Genomic DNA, 14,439 nt, shown 5'->3' with positions numbered 1-14,439 from the left:
TCTGCCCCCACCTGTGTGGTCGGGTCCCCCGAGTGTGCAGCGCCAGCTAATCTCCCCGCTGCGGCCATCTTATCTCCCAGCTGCCGCGCTGCGGCCATCTAATGTCCCCTCTGCGGCCATCTAATGTCCCCTCTGCGGCCATCTAATGTCCCCGCTGCCTGCCTCTACCCCCTCCTGTGTGGTCCCCCCCCCCCCGTGTGAGCAGCGGAGCGCCGGCAGCAGCTTACCTCTTCCATGTTGCCCGCGGCGAATGAAGACATCCGGCTTCTGTGGGCGGCTTCCTCTAGCGCCGGCTTGTAATGACGCGTCATTACAAGCCGGCGCTAGAGGAAGCCGCCCACAGAAGCCGGATGTCTTCATTCGCCGCGGGCAACATGGAAGAGGTAAGCTGCTGCCGGCGCTCCGCTGCTCACACGGGGGGGGGGGGGGGGACCACACAGGAGGGGGTAGAGGCAGGCAGCGGGGACATTAGATGGCCGCAGAGGGGACATTAGATGGCCGCAGAGGGGAGATTAGCTGGCGCTGCACACTCGGGGGACCCGACCACACAGGTGGGGGGGATTAGATGGCCACAGCGGGTACGTGGGGGTGACAGCAGGCACTGGGGGCAGACACATGGGGGTGACAGCAGGCACTCTGGGCAGACACATGGGGGTGACAGCAGACACATGGGGGTGACAGCAGGACCCTGGGGGCAGACATGGGGGTGACAGCAGGCACTGGGGGCAGACACATGGGGGTGACAGCAGGACCCTAGGGGCAGACACATGGGGGTGACAGTAGGACCCTGGGGGCAGACACATGGGGGTGACAGCAGGCACTGGGGGCAGACACATGGGGGTGACAGCAGGCACTCTGGGCAGACACATGGGGGTGACAGTAGGACCCTGGGGGCAGACACATGGTGGTGACAGCAGACCCTGGGGGCAGACACATGGGGGTGACAGCAGGCACTGGGGGCAGACACATGGGGGTGACAGCAGGCACTCTGGGCAGACACATGGGGGTGACAGCAGGACCCTGGGGGCAGACACATGGGGGTGACAGCAGGACACTGGGGGGTGACAGCAGGACACTTGGGGGTGACATGGGGACACAGGAGGACACATTGGGACACATGAGGACACCATTTGGGGGAGGTCATGTACAAGATGCTCCTGAAATATGGACGCACCAGGTTAAGGTTTTTTTTTTTTCCCCTGGTTTTTGCCCTCTAAACCTAGGTGCGTCTTATATTCCGGAGCGTCTTATACGGCGAAAAATACGGTAGTTGTCCCTACGCAGGTCTTGATCTTTCCACAGCTCAATTTTCAGTGGCAGAGAGTACAGATGGCGTTGCTCTCATCTGAGGCAGACACGTAAAAAAATGTCCTCACTGCTGAGCCCTGGGGTGATGGCACTTTGGTGGTGGCAGCCAACTGAGTGTTAAGTGGGGTGCCAGAATCAGAGCAGGAGGAGGAAGATATGTCATGCTTCTGTGCGGAAGTTGAGAAAGATGAGGTGTTCTGTGTTAAATAGTCAACTATGTCCTGACAATATTGGGGGTTGATGGCACGTGCCTTCTTCTGAACACTATACTTTGGTCGCAGGCCGCACGAAATCACGACAGTGCGACCTCGAACAGACCTGCCAGGTGGCCTGCCTCTGCCTTTTGTTTTGTCCATATTGGAGGGATGAAGTGAAAGGTATGCACTGACTTGACTAATACAATGTGCAATCAGTCACACAGGTGCAGTTAACAGGTATGCACGGAGTGGTAAATCACACTGCGTGCGCTCACGTAGGTAGGTGCGTGCATTGAAGTGAACAACAGGTAGTAGGTATATGCAGGGATGGGTATTACATGTGCACCTGTCACACACAGACAGGCAGGGCCGGCCCTAGACTTTTTGCCGCCTGAGGCAAATTTTTAAAAAATTGTCACCGCCGCCCCTCCCCCCCTCTTCCCAGCGTGCGCTCCACTGACGTCACTTCCTGCAGCGTCCACGGACGGGCGGGTGCCGCCCCTGGAAATTTGCCGCCTGAGGCAAAAGTTTCACCCCGCCTCATGAGCGGGCCGGCCGTGCAGACAGGTACCGGATAGGCACAGTGACACTGCGTGCGCTCACGTAGGTAGGTGGGTGCATTGAAGTGAACAACAGGTAGCAGGTATATGCAGGGATGGGTATTACATGTGCACCTGTCGCACACAGAAAGGCACAGTGACACTGACTGACAGGGCTGTATATACTGCAAGTGGGATACACAAAAAAAAAAAAATAGATCGCAGAACAAGATTAGCTCTCAAAAGAGCTGTTGAGGGGTGATTTTTTAGCAATAACAATCAGCCAGGAGCAAGCTAACAAGCCTACAAGAGCCTAACTAAGCTTTCCCTATGAGAGTCTGCAGTAGCTATCCCTTCACTAATTACTGCAGGGCAGGCACACGTGTGAGCCCACTGCCTGGCGCTGCCTGCCTTTTATAAGGGGGGGGGGGGGGGCTCCAGGAGAGAGTGTAGCCTAATTGGCTACAATGTGCCTGCTGACTGTGATGTAGAGGGTCATGTTGACCCTCATAATGCACTATGGGGGCGAACCGAACTTCCGGAAAAGTTCCCAGTTCGCCGCGATCGCAAACCACGGAAGTTTGCCGGGAACCGTTCACCGGCGAACCGCTCGGGCCATCTCTAATCTGGATGGTACATTCGGTTGCTACGCTGCACACTTATCCGAGATGACCTGCGCAATAAGAGGGTATGAGGGGTCAAAGTACAGTGCACGTTTCTAATATTGCCCATACAGTTTGTTGATACACTTATATGGCATTCCTGTATGCAGCTAGTGGCACCTATGTTGCATGTATACGTTAACGAGTATGCCAGTGGGGTCCTTATTGCAACACCACACATCTTCCTGATATGACCCTCGCATTCAGATGTTACAGTTGATTGCCATGCTGCATGTTTTTCCAATATGACCTGCGCAATGGGAGGATATAAGTGGTCTGAACTCCGGGCACGTTTCTGATATTACCCATACATTTTGCTGATACACCTTTATGGCAGCCCTGTATGCAGGTAGTAGCGCCTATAGTGAATGTATACTTAAGAAAGTAACAGGGTGGATAATGAGGGTCACACCCCTGGATGGGGTGGTTCAGGTGACATCATACCATTAAAGTGAACCTTAACTGAAAAAAAGAAAAAGAGTTTCACTTACCTGGGGCTTCGACCAGCCCCCTGCAGCCGTCCTGTTCCCGCCGTGTGCCAAACCAATCCCCCATTCCCCAGCCGCAACTTACTTTCAGTTCTGCTAACTGATCTGTCGGCGGTCCACTGTAGATGTGTGACCCTGGCCGCAAACATCCTCATAGGCGTTCACGCCGTGACCGCGTACAGCATTAGGCACAGTAAAAGGTTCCCTCCTACTGCACCTGCGTAGGAGGTGCTCGCTGACATGAACACGTACGAGGGTGCGCATGGCCAGGGCCGTGCAGGCGCAGTGGACCCCCGACTGATCAGTCGTCAGAAACAAAACTAAGCTGCGACGGGGGAACGGAACATCGGTTCAGCATGCAGTGGGCACAGGACGGCTCCTGGCGACAGGAGCCCCACGATAGCGCATGCACATTCGGGCTGCACATGTGCAGGACGGCCCACATTGGAGGAATTTGGGGCCAATTGCAGACGATCCAGGAGGCAAAGGACGGCAATGAGGGAGCCATCGGCCTGGAGGAAGCCCCAGGTATGTATATTTTTTCCTCCCTGGCTGTCTCAGGTTTACTTTTACACTTCTTAACATACCTGCGCTGTACAGATGTTATAGCCTTTGCTCTATAGCAAAGGAGTAAGGAGAGAGTAAAACCTCGCAATCAATGTTGCTATGTAATAGCAGTGACATGCTTGTATTTTAAAATAGCTAACTTCAGTAACACTAATCTAAGTTCTCTTATTTAAGCATATCTTAAAAGGATGGGGGAAAACGCTTTGAACTGCATTCTCGTGCAAGAATGAGTACAGGCCAGTAAGATGACGAGTCTTGCACATGGAGATGCCCAGTGAAGCAGAGCATACATGGTTAAACTCATCGCAGTTATGATAGCTGTTTCTGAAATCCCGTTGAGCTGTGTGACTCCTGGGTTGGGAACATTTGTTCTCCATGTACACGCATGTCATTGTCACTGTGCTCCCCTGCCTGTCCCTCCTCTCTGGAGCTGCCAGTGACGTCAGCAGCTTGGCCGGTGCCCCTTGCAGCCAGCAGGAGGAGAAGAAGCGAGGGAGAGAGTGCAGAGAAGAAATAGGCAAAGACTGGAGTGGAGGGAGGGAGTTATGCAAAGACGGAGGTCGCTTCTGTCCTGGAGCAGGGTGCAGCCAGCAGCTTCTCAGTCAAAGTGGCAGACACAGAGGAAGGCGACTTATTACGTGCTGTCGTCACCAATCAGCAGCATCTCCTGCTACTCCAAGCATCACCCTATTCTACTACTCCCCCACCTGCTGTAGCACTTGTCTGCTGGCTTGTTGTTGTCATCTATTATTACCTGTCCTCCCTAGAAACTATACTGCTGCGACTTTGTGTTATAGAAAGTGCCCTGGGAGTTGGTGGCAGACACCAGACAGCCTGCTTGTCACCTCCAGCATCTTCTGTACTTGCCGAGCCTGGGAGGGGACCATGGCTTCATCTGCCAGCGGGATGGAGGAAGTGCGATCCTCGGTGCTCACACCACTCAAGCTGGTGGGACTTGTGTGCATCTTCCTGGCTCTCTGTCTGGACATCGGAGCCGTTCTGAGCCCAGCCTGGGTGACGGCGGACAACCAATACTACCTGTCCCTGTGGGAGTCGTGCAGGAAAGTAGCAGGCAACGAGTGGAAATGCGATACCACCCTGCAGATCGGTGAGATGCCTCTTCCCTGGTAGCACTCATATCACAGCAGCAGCAGCCTGGCATCTGTGTGCTGCTTTCTGGTGGCACTTACAACTGATCCCATACCCCTAATTATGTCCCCTGTAGCCTCTTTATGCAGCAGCACTACCTTATCTCTGCTAACCACCAGCAGGCTTACCAGTATCTGTTTCTAGGTGTCTTTTCTCTGAGTTGCCCAATCATCATCTTCGCTACTCTGTTGCAAGTTTATAGGATGAATGTGTAATGTTACAGCAAGTTTCATTTTCACTGTGTATTGATTTTAAGTGACCTTAGAGATATTTTGGGAATTTCTGATGTATGTCGTTTGGTATTGAAGGGGTGAATTTATTGAGCAGTGGAGGAATGTTTTGTCTTTTAGGTGATGAACACCATGGTATTTTATAACAAACACTGTGTGCTATTGCTCAACAACCAGTGATAAATCAGCTTTCAGTATTTTAATGGAATTATTGCTTTTTCTTAGTTGCTATGGGTGACTGCATGTCATTGGCACTTGTTTCTTAATGTGCCTCAGTGGCTTTTAGGTATTGAGATAATTATATAATCACAAAGCAGCTAACACAAAATGATTTTCTATTGTTTGGACTGTTCTAAAAGATGCACTGTAAAATCTGTTTGGTTGTTATGGGTTACTGCATCCTGTGGTCCTTAGCACTGCCTTGTTAAATAAGCTTAGTGTCTACTAGCCTTTGTGTTGTTGTAGAGCGACCACTGCATGCTATTCTGTGTATTTTCCCTTAAATTGTGCTAAGCCACCATACCCCCCCATGTTCTTTGTGTATTATTATCACACATGGTTACTCTTGACATTCTGACAATTGCCTGCAGTTCTCATATTTCCTGCCTTTATAATTGTAGGCATTTAATGAACATTAAGAGAGTAGGAATTTGCCTGCTCTTCAATGGTGGTATGTTTTTAAGGTGGGTGTAAATTAGTTTATGTCTTTATAGTAAACTATAGCTGACTGTGCTATCCAAGCTGACATACATGATCAACTTTATAGTACACAATTCTGATTACTATACTATATTTTTCTCTAGTATGCAGTGTGCTGTTTATATATTCTACCTTGTTGTTTATTTAGGTATATTGTCTGTATATGCAAATACTGAATTTGTGACTGTTCAGTGTGCTTTACTTTTATTTCTCTTTAGAACATTTTCCCTAGTCTGGAATGTTTTTATTTGCACATTAAATGACACTGGAAATGTAATAGCTTTAACCTGTGCTTACATCCCAATTTAGATCAGATGAATCATCATCTAGATAGAGCAGATTCCCTGGTGAATTTAATGCTTTGCCCAATGTCAGTGCATTTGTATGAGACTGTTACATGAATGTATTCAGCTAGAGCTGTACAGAATACTGATGTACAAAATGACAAATAACAGAGATTTGTATCTTCCAGTTCTGGATTACAAGCAATATGCGTTCATAAAGGTTGGATGTAATGACAACAGTGTAGCAGACTGGCAATGGTGCTGCATTCATTTACTGGCTAGCAAGGGTTATCTCCATCCCATAAACTGGCAGTGATTTCCTCTATATTTTGTAAGCTACTGCATCATTAGTTTTTACAAGATGCTTTTAACATACATTATGTTCATTATGTCTGACAAACCAGAGCAGTAATAACCTAGTTTTATAACTTGGCTGCTTTTTCCAAGTTGCCCCAGCCAAACCCACTACCACCACCACATCAGCCGCAAATACTAAATGCCTCTTTTTCCAGTCTACAGCTAAGATCATTTTGCTATTTAAGCCCCTGAGAGCCTGCTTTGCAAATTCAGCTGCTTTGCTTATACAGATGTATTTTTTATTCTACATACAATAAAGTTTTTAGATTCAGCAATCAGCAGCAGTCTTCTAGGGTGTCATTGTGGCTGCTAACTTGATGTGGAAACTTAAGGGAGAATGGCAACTTCAAAAGGTCTCCCTGGCAACCGCAATCCATTATGCCAGTTCACTGACTTTCTCTTGTAATATCCTTGGTTTCCAGACAAATTTTGTGTATGGCTGAGATGGGAAAGGGCTTTAAAGAGGTATTTGCATTTCTTAGCAGCTCCATTTTCAGCATGCTTGTTGGTGTGACTGCATGCTCAAGACAGTATGGGAATAAGTTGAGAGGCCGTGACAAAGCTCATTGGGGATAATGCAAGGTGGCTCCTGCTTATTCTAAAGGCTCGGTTCATGTCAGCTGTCTTTTTATAGTAGAAAACAAAAGCCTGGCAGAACAATAAGAGATATAAAGCTTTTTCACACACTTAAAATAGACTCAAGGGTACAGAGGTGATTTTTAGCAGATGTCTTTTATAATACTTATCTATCTTTTTTTTATTACTATAATGCTTTTGTGTTGTTGTTGTTTTAATCAATTTGTTTAGCTTGAAAACTGCACCTATATAACTTGTGGCTTTCAAGGTCATCAAACAGGCCTAGGTTTCATCAGCAATTCCTTGAGTAAATGAATAATTATGCCTGAACAGGCTCTTTATGTTTCACATCTGTGGCTGTCTGATGGTATATAAAGGGCTGTTGTGGGATTGCCGACCCCCTCCTGCACTTTATCTTAATAGTATGTCGAGAAAAATATCATTCTATTGAAAATGCGCTCAGTGTAACTGTGAAAAGAAAGAGCTGGGATAGTTAATGCTGACAGTGACATACCAAAATCTGCCCCTCCGTTTTCTATGGTTACCGCAGTGTATTTCCTTTCTTGTGTAAGCAAAGCTCCTCATGTGGTAGGACTGCAAGTTTTCACATAGTTGTTAGCTGGATTCAATTCAAGCCCTTTTACAGTAATTGAAGCCTTGTGAGTGGTATTTTCAAGAACTTGTTTTCTCATCTGGGCTGTGGAATAATGTTCTAATGTGAAAGTGGATTCTTGTGGCTGTTCTATGTACTGAATTTCATAGCTCTGCCTTCCACTAAGCATATCAAATCCTTAATGTGTGCATACAAGTTGTAATGTTTATTATAAGTTTTATACTTTTTTTTAATACAAGGGTTTACAGGACATAGGTTAAAGTACTTTGTAGCCAGCAAAGCCATATGGATCGCACATTAAAGTTTATGAAGTAAAACCAAACTGGAAAGGACTGAAAAAAAACCCCCTAACTACCCACTGCTGTCTACATAGTTGGCACCATAAAATGTGGTGACAGACATTCTGTTTCCTTGCTACTGTCAGCCTACTGCAGCATCACCTTAAATCACTTCCTGGTTTTGTACTGAGCCACATGCATAGTGTCTGGTGGGCTAATTGCAAATTTGGAGTGCGGTCAAATGGGGTCAGGGATCGTATGCAAATCCTCCCACACAGAGGTTTTAATAACTGCTCATTTTATGCCAGAGGTGTCCACAGTGCCAGATAGGAGTAGGAAAAAGGGCTTGCTAACACAGCTTGCACCTTATGGGGATGGCTACACATGGGCATTCTTTACATTTGGTACAAGTTCAGGTACTCTTTAAGTCTGTCATGCAGGTTGGATATAAGACTCCACCCTGACTGTAATCAAAAGTTAAAAGCAATGAGAAGAACTCTCTTCAGGTTATGTTACAACTGTTTGTCACTGAACTTAAATGAGCGTACAAAGAACAACACAATTTTCCATTTTTTTCCTCAGAAGACTTAAACTAGCTATACCATAGAATATCAGTGGATATCAGCTTTTAGATTTCAACACTGCCCACATGACCACCTTAAAGCTTTTGGGATCGCTAGTACACTACTTGTAAGATTGTTGTAGGTCAGTGATCTGCAAACTTGACTCTCCAGCTGTTAAGTAACTACAAGTCACACAATGCATTGCAGGAGTCTGACAGCCACAGTCATGATTCATAAAGGCAAATGCATTGTGGGACTTGTAGTTCCTTAACAACTGGAGAGCCAAATTCGCAGATCACTGTTGTAGGTTATAGATTAAATCTCTGCCACCTCCCAGTCCAAATACTGTGCTGGAAATTGGCACAATTGTTGCTAGAACTAAATACGGTACATACTCTTGTTTGTGACAGTTGTCTATAGATATAATAACAAAAATGGAACAGGGTAAGGGTTTAAAGGCCTGTAGCAAAACAGTGCAAAAAGTTATAAAATGCAGCTTTTAATTATAATCCTTAAATGGTCAACAGGTTAGACAAGCATTGTAAAAGTCACGTGATAATTGTTAAGAACGGCCTGATGCATGTTTCACAGCTTTATGAATGGCTGCTTCTTCAGAGGAAAACATTGACATTTCAAAACTGTGACAACAGGTATCTAAAAACATCTGCAGTGTCATGAGCGGAAAAGAATAATTAGCATAACATTATATTCTGAGACTGAGTCTATGTCAGAGCTGAGTCTAGACTCAACAGGGCCCTAGATAGGGTTGCAGTTCATGGCCCCCATATTTGTCATTTGTAAGCAAATCAGTAGTGTAGTGGTTTCTGGCAGTGAAGCTGTAAAATGTTTTGGCTGCAGTCATTATAAATGGCAGTGATCACAAATCCTCCTAAACCCTCATGCTGCAGAAACCCAGAACTAATCTCAACCTTTCTACTGACTGTAATACCCAGCATACATATATTAGATGTAGTAAACAATCAATATCTACCTGACATTGATCATTTATTACCTTACCATAGTGCCCTATTGGACATTAGCTGAGCTCTCAGCAGAAACCTAATCCCTCTCCCCTCTGCAGCCACAATCTTTGTATTGTTTGCTGTAGTACAAAGCTTTGGAGCCTCAAAAACACTAACATTAATCTTTGAAATTCCTCTTTTTGACTCAGATTAGTTTTGTCTGAAGCCCCATGCAAATATTTAATAAAAGCAGCTAAGACTTGAAGAAGAAAGAAAACAAATACATTGTAGTCATGCATTCTGGTCTCAGCTGACATATGTCCATTCTTCTATGGAGATTGGTGGGAAAAAGAGGTAGGAGGCTACTCACAGCACTGGGGACAATAAATCATCTGAACAATTGCATGTCCAATAATTTCTCTCCCATTTTTAGGGAATGCAGAAGATGGAGGATACCTGTACAGAGTACAGACACGGGACAAATGTTTTGCCTGTTAAATGTCTTTATGAGGCTTAACTGTAAATGCTCACTTGACACTTCCCTATTTCCTACCTGACTTATCCAGAACCAGTGGTAATTCATTATTTGCACATATAGCATGCTTATAATGGCCATGCACTATGTGTCATAAATATTGTAGAATCGTATGTTATTTGTGATGTAGAGGTCAATAGATTAAAAATACTTTGAGTACATTGTTTTAGTAAGCTCCCCTAAAGGTAAAACTGGAAAAGATTGTATAACCAAGATGTTATGGTGTAATGCAGGGTTTGGTTTGGGTTGGATTGATAAGGACAGTTAAAGCAGTTAGTAAGTGGTAATTGCTTCTTTAACCGCCAGTCTGCGTGGGTATCCACAGCCATTTGTTTTCTAAATACTGAAACCAAATGGTGGCGTTTGTGTGACATGGTTACTGCACTTTGGGCCAATGTTTGACATGTTATACAGTCAGCAAGCTTGATTCAAACACTCAGCTGAACAATGGTGTGATCATTGCTTGGCAGCCTCTTTGTAGCGTCATCAGACATTTGGGGGTTTCTTCAGCATTCACTTCTGGCAGTGGCATGCATGCATGTGCCTTTGACCATCTGTCAGCAGCTGCATGCAGTGTCCATCAACCAGTTGCTGATGGCAACAAATGACATATGCTGACACAAAGTGCAGCTGCCATTTCACGTCATTGCTACCAATCAGTTGCATCCTTCTCAGATTGTTGGTTAAAGAGCAGTTACTACTTGGCAACTGCTATGTTTAACTGTCACCTATCAACTGTTAATTGTTTAACTGTGCTTTGTTAATTGTTTTGTTGTGCATCAACAGAACAAAGTCATCTGGACTTGAGCTGCGAAATACACAAATTAGAGCCACCCGGCCTGCTGGTCTCCCAAAATTACTTTGTCACAGTTGCCCAACCAGACCCCTTGGTTTCTAAAAAGAGCCAGAACACTTAACATCTTTGCTCACATTTTTGACAGCCCACCACTCCCCTCTTTTAAGATCTCGGATCACCTATTAGCTCTTTCACAGCCACTTGGCTAGACCGGAACTCAACCAACTCACCTCAACTGGCTTGTTGTCCTTCAAAAACATTCTAAGTGTACCATGAGCCACCTGACTTCCTCCCTTTTCCCATGCGGCAGTTTAACACGTGCCCTTATTCCCCCAAACTCCCAAAAAAGAAGTGTAGTCTTAGTGCTACATTGCCTTGTGGGATGCAGCAGAGGTTTTGTTCTGCAATGCAGCTTCTTCTTACTAGTGCTGTAGACAGATCCTCAATCAAGGAATACAGAGCAGATATAGAGGGCTGCAAGAAAGGAGGGGGATCTCAAAGAGGCCTAAATTTGTTTATATGCTACATGTCTTATATGTTATACACAGCATCAGTATCTGTGTATGCTGCACCTCTGCTGGCTTCCTCAGTGTATAATGCGCACAGAGTGGGTGAATGCACCATGTCTGTGGGTGTATTTTTGCATTACTGACATGGTGAGAGCACACTGTTCTTGAAACCAGTCCCTATACTTCACATGTATTCATAGCTAGCGTGGCTGAAGGTTTCTGTTCTGTAAGCAGAAGATCATTCAGCTGGTAGCCTGTGGAGCAAGAGAAACCCTTCTGAGGTGGTAAAGGCTATTTGGAACTTCAACTCCACGTTGTCTGGACTAGATTTTTGCCTCTACACATAGTGGCCAGTGTATTAGTGGGAAATTGATACATGCAAAAATGTAACACTTACACATACAGAAGTGTATGTATATTACATGTTGTTGGTTGATACCATTGTTTCAATTACCAATAGAGTGGGACTCTATGGACACTCATTATTTAGGTATTTGAACAGCAGTGTGGCATTGATCATGGCACTATTGGAGCACTGTCTATGAATATATGAATTATGGGTACCCTGAATTTGCTTTCTTTTCTGTGGATGTGAGTGGTGTGGTTTGAAGTTGGATATACGGATTGAGTGCCCTATCATAGAACAGAATTGTTTTTATGTATTTAGAGTGTGTGCAATCATTTTGATTCTTCACTGATAAAGTTGTATTATTGACTGGGTTGAAAAGTTTGTACAGGCTGATTGTTGCAGTTTTTTACATAAGCATAAACTCTTAAAAAGTCAATAAGCACTAACGTTTTTTGAATCGACATCATGGCCACATGACCACTGACGTGAGATGGTTGTCCTTCTCCCTGGACTTAACCAGGGGGTCAAGTCTTGTGGTAGGAGAAGCAGCCACTCACCAAGCCTCTCAATAACGATACAAGAGATGAGGATGGTTGAACATCCACTCCTTGGGAACTATTTAGAGAATTTCTAGGGGGTTTTTAAAACATAAAAATACCTGCCATGTGACTTTTCAAACGATTTTCTACACCAATGTCTACTAGTGCTTTAGATGGGTCTGCAGACTGCAGGATGCTCTTTCTGCTAATACCATCATGAGCTAATGCATCATTTAACCTAAGTGGGTACTCCTAGTTGGATCAAGGAATAATGTGAAATAAAGCTCAGCTATCTTTACGTAGCATTTATGTAGAGAGATAAGAAATTCTCCAAAATGCAGGTCTACACTGACCCATGGAGGGAGTTAAATCCAGCCAGGTTAGAGCACTATATAATGGTCACCACTATGCGCACAATACAATAAGATCCTTGTGTTTAAATGCAGACTGAAAACCCACCTGTTCAGTCTGGCATTTGCAGAAATATAACTTTTGTTGTGTGAATACTTCATCCTACTAATTACTGAATCTGAGAGAGCCTAAGCGCTTTGAGTCCTATGGGAGAAAAGCGCTATAGAAATGTTATTGTATTGTATTGTATGATGCATTCTGATGACCTGTTCATGCATAAGCTGTGGAAGTAGTAATAGTCAGACACCAGAACGCAGCAGTTTTAAGAGAAGAATTTTACGATCTAATTAAAGCCATTACATTTCATAACGGGCTATTTGATTCCAGCCTGGTTACACTGAAAGCTGTATGGGTCCTTTTCTGTGGCTGGACACACACCATGGAAAGCATCATCCTATTACAGCTGGATTCCTCTGTTCTGTGTGGATTGGGTATTAAAGAGAATCAACAGAGGGCTTAACGTTCTCATTTATTTTTTAATAGCTGTGTAGGACTGAGAACTCTTTTTAGATATTTGCCATTGTGTACTATGGCTGATTTAAAACCCAGCACTTTACACATTTGTTAATGTACTGTGTGAGAGATAAGTGAATGGTAAGCAAAATCCTGATGAAAGCCAACTGAAGGAGATCACAGCAGGCATTGGGGGTGGGGTTGCTGTTTCATATAATTATGCTGTTTAGGTGCCAAGAAAATTAGGCACTTACGGAAAAGATGACAGTTTGCAGATCTGGACATGTACATGGCAGGTAATGGATGGGTAGTTAAAGGTTCCTAACTAGGTACATTAAGAGTACATTTTTTTCTTCAGCTAATAATCACAGAGTGTATAAAAGATAAACACAAGCTCTACCTCTAACAATCTATTCTAGATAACATTAGGAAAGTATGTGTGCCCGAAGTTCAGTTTTAACCAACACATAATTAAAGGAACACTATTGAGAAAAATCTGGGACAATTAAAAAACATATGTACCCATACATATAAAATGCACATTCATCATAGAGTAGAATGCACCACAAATTAAATTTTACCTATGTAGGTGTTACTTGCAGTAAGCAGCGTTAATTTCACAATTTGAAGGTCTTTTTTCTCCACTGCATGTGCTTGGATCCGATTTTCTGAGCTCATGTGGTGTGCCAATTGCAAGGACAGAGCTAGTGCTTTTTCTGTGATTGCATTTGTTCTCAGTCAACAGGAGTGCTACAGAATTGCATACGGAGTGCATTGTTCTGAGATGTTCTTGTGATTTCCCCATTTGATGTTGTTTCTTTAGCCAATCCAAACATAAATTGCAAAGCAGAATGCAACAATGAAATAAAAAAAATCACTAAAATTCATACAAAACATAGAAGAAAAAAAATCAACTTTACTGACATGTTTTCGACGAATCCATCTCAGGTTTCTTAATTTGTTCTTCAAAAGCACTCCCTGGAAGGGATCTATACAAAAATGCTAGCCAACCTGCCAACTTATGTGCTGCTATTCTGGCAGTTGGACTGTGTCTCTGCTGTTCACAGACTGCTTTTGAAAAGAAAAGATATCTTAAAGTTAATGGGAAGTGAAAACAAACAAACAGATAGTTACCTAAGGAGGGGGAAGGCTCTGGGTCCTATAGAGCCTTCCCATTCCTCTCACAATCCCCTCATTCCACCGATGTCACCCTACTTGAATCCCCCACCTCGGGAGGCTTTGGAAGTGTTTGAGAGCCCAAGCGCTCTCAAAGATGGGCGGCTCTGTACTGTGCATGCACCAGTGTGTGAAAGAGCACACTAGCGCAGGCGCAGTATGGTGCTGCCGTCTTAAACCGATCAGTCGAATACTGCTA

The 14,439-nt window shown here is 44.6% G+C and overlaps 1 protein-coding gene across 1 annotated transcript in view; it reads left to right on the top strand.

Annotated features, from left to right (window-relative positions):
• The first annotated feature begins 4,127 nt into the window (after nt 1–4,127).
• Nucleotides 4,128–14,439, top strand: part of TMEM47 (transmembrane protein 47) — a 157,411-nt gene continuing 147,099 nt past the window's right edge. Inside the window, exon 1 of the mRNA XM_068268342.1 lies at nt 4,128–4,869. Coding sequence (XP_068124443.1) covers nt 4,137–4,869 — 733 coding nt within the window. The 5' untranslated portion in view covers nt 4,128–4,136. The remainder of the gene's footprint in view (nt 4,870–14,439) is intronic.

Source organism: Hyperolius riggenbachi, chromosome 2, assembly GCF_040937935.1.
Source record: "Hyperolius riggenbachi isolate aHypRig1 chromosome 2, aHypRig1.pri, whole genome shotgun sequence".
In the NCBI taxonomy this organism is placed as follows: domain Eukaryota; kingdom Metazoa; phylum Chordata; class Amphibia; order Anura; family Hyperoliidae; genus Hyperolius; species Hyperolius riggenbachi.
Note: the sequence above shows the minus strand (reverse complement) of the source record. Positions and strands in the feature narration are given on the sequence as shown.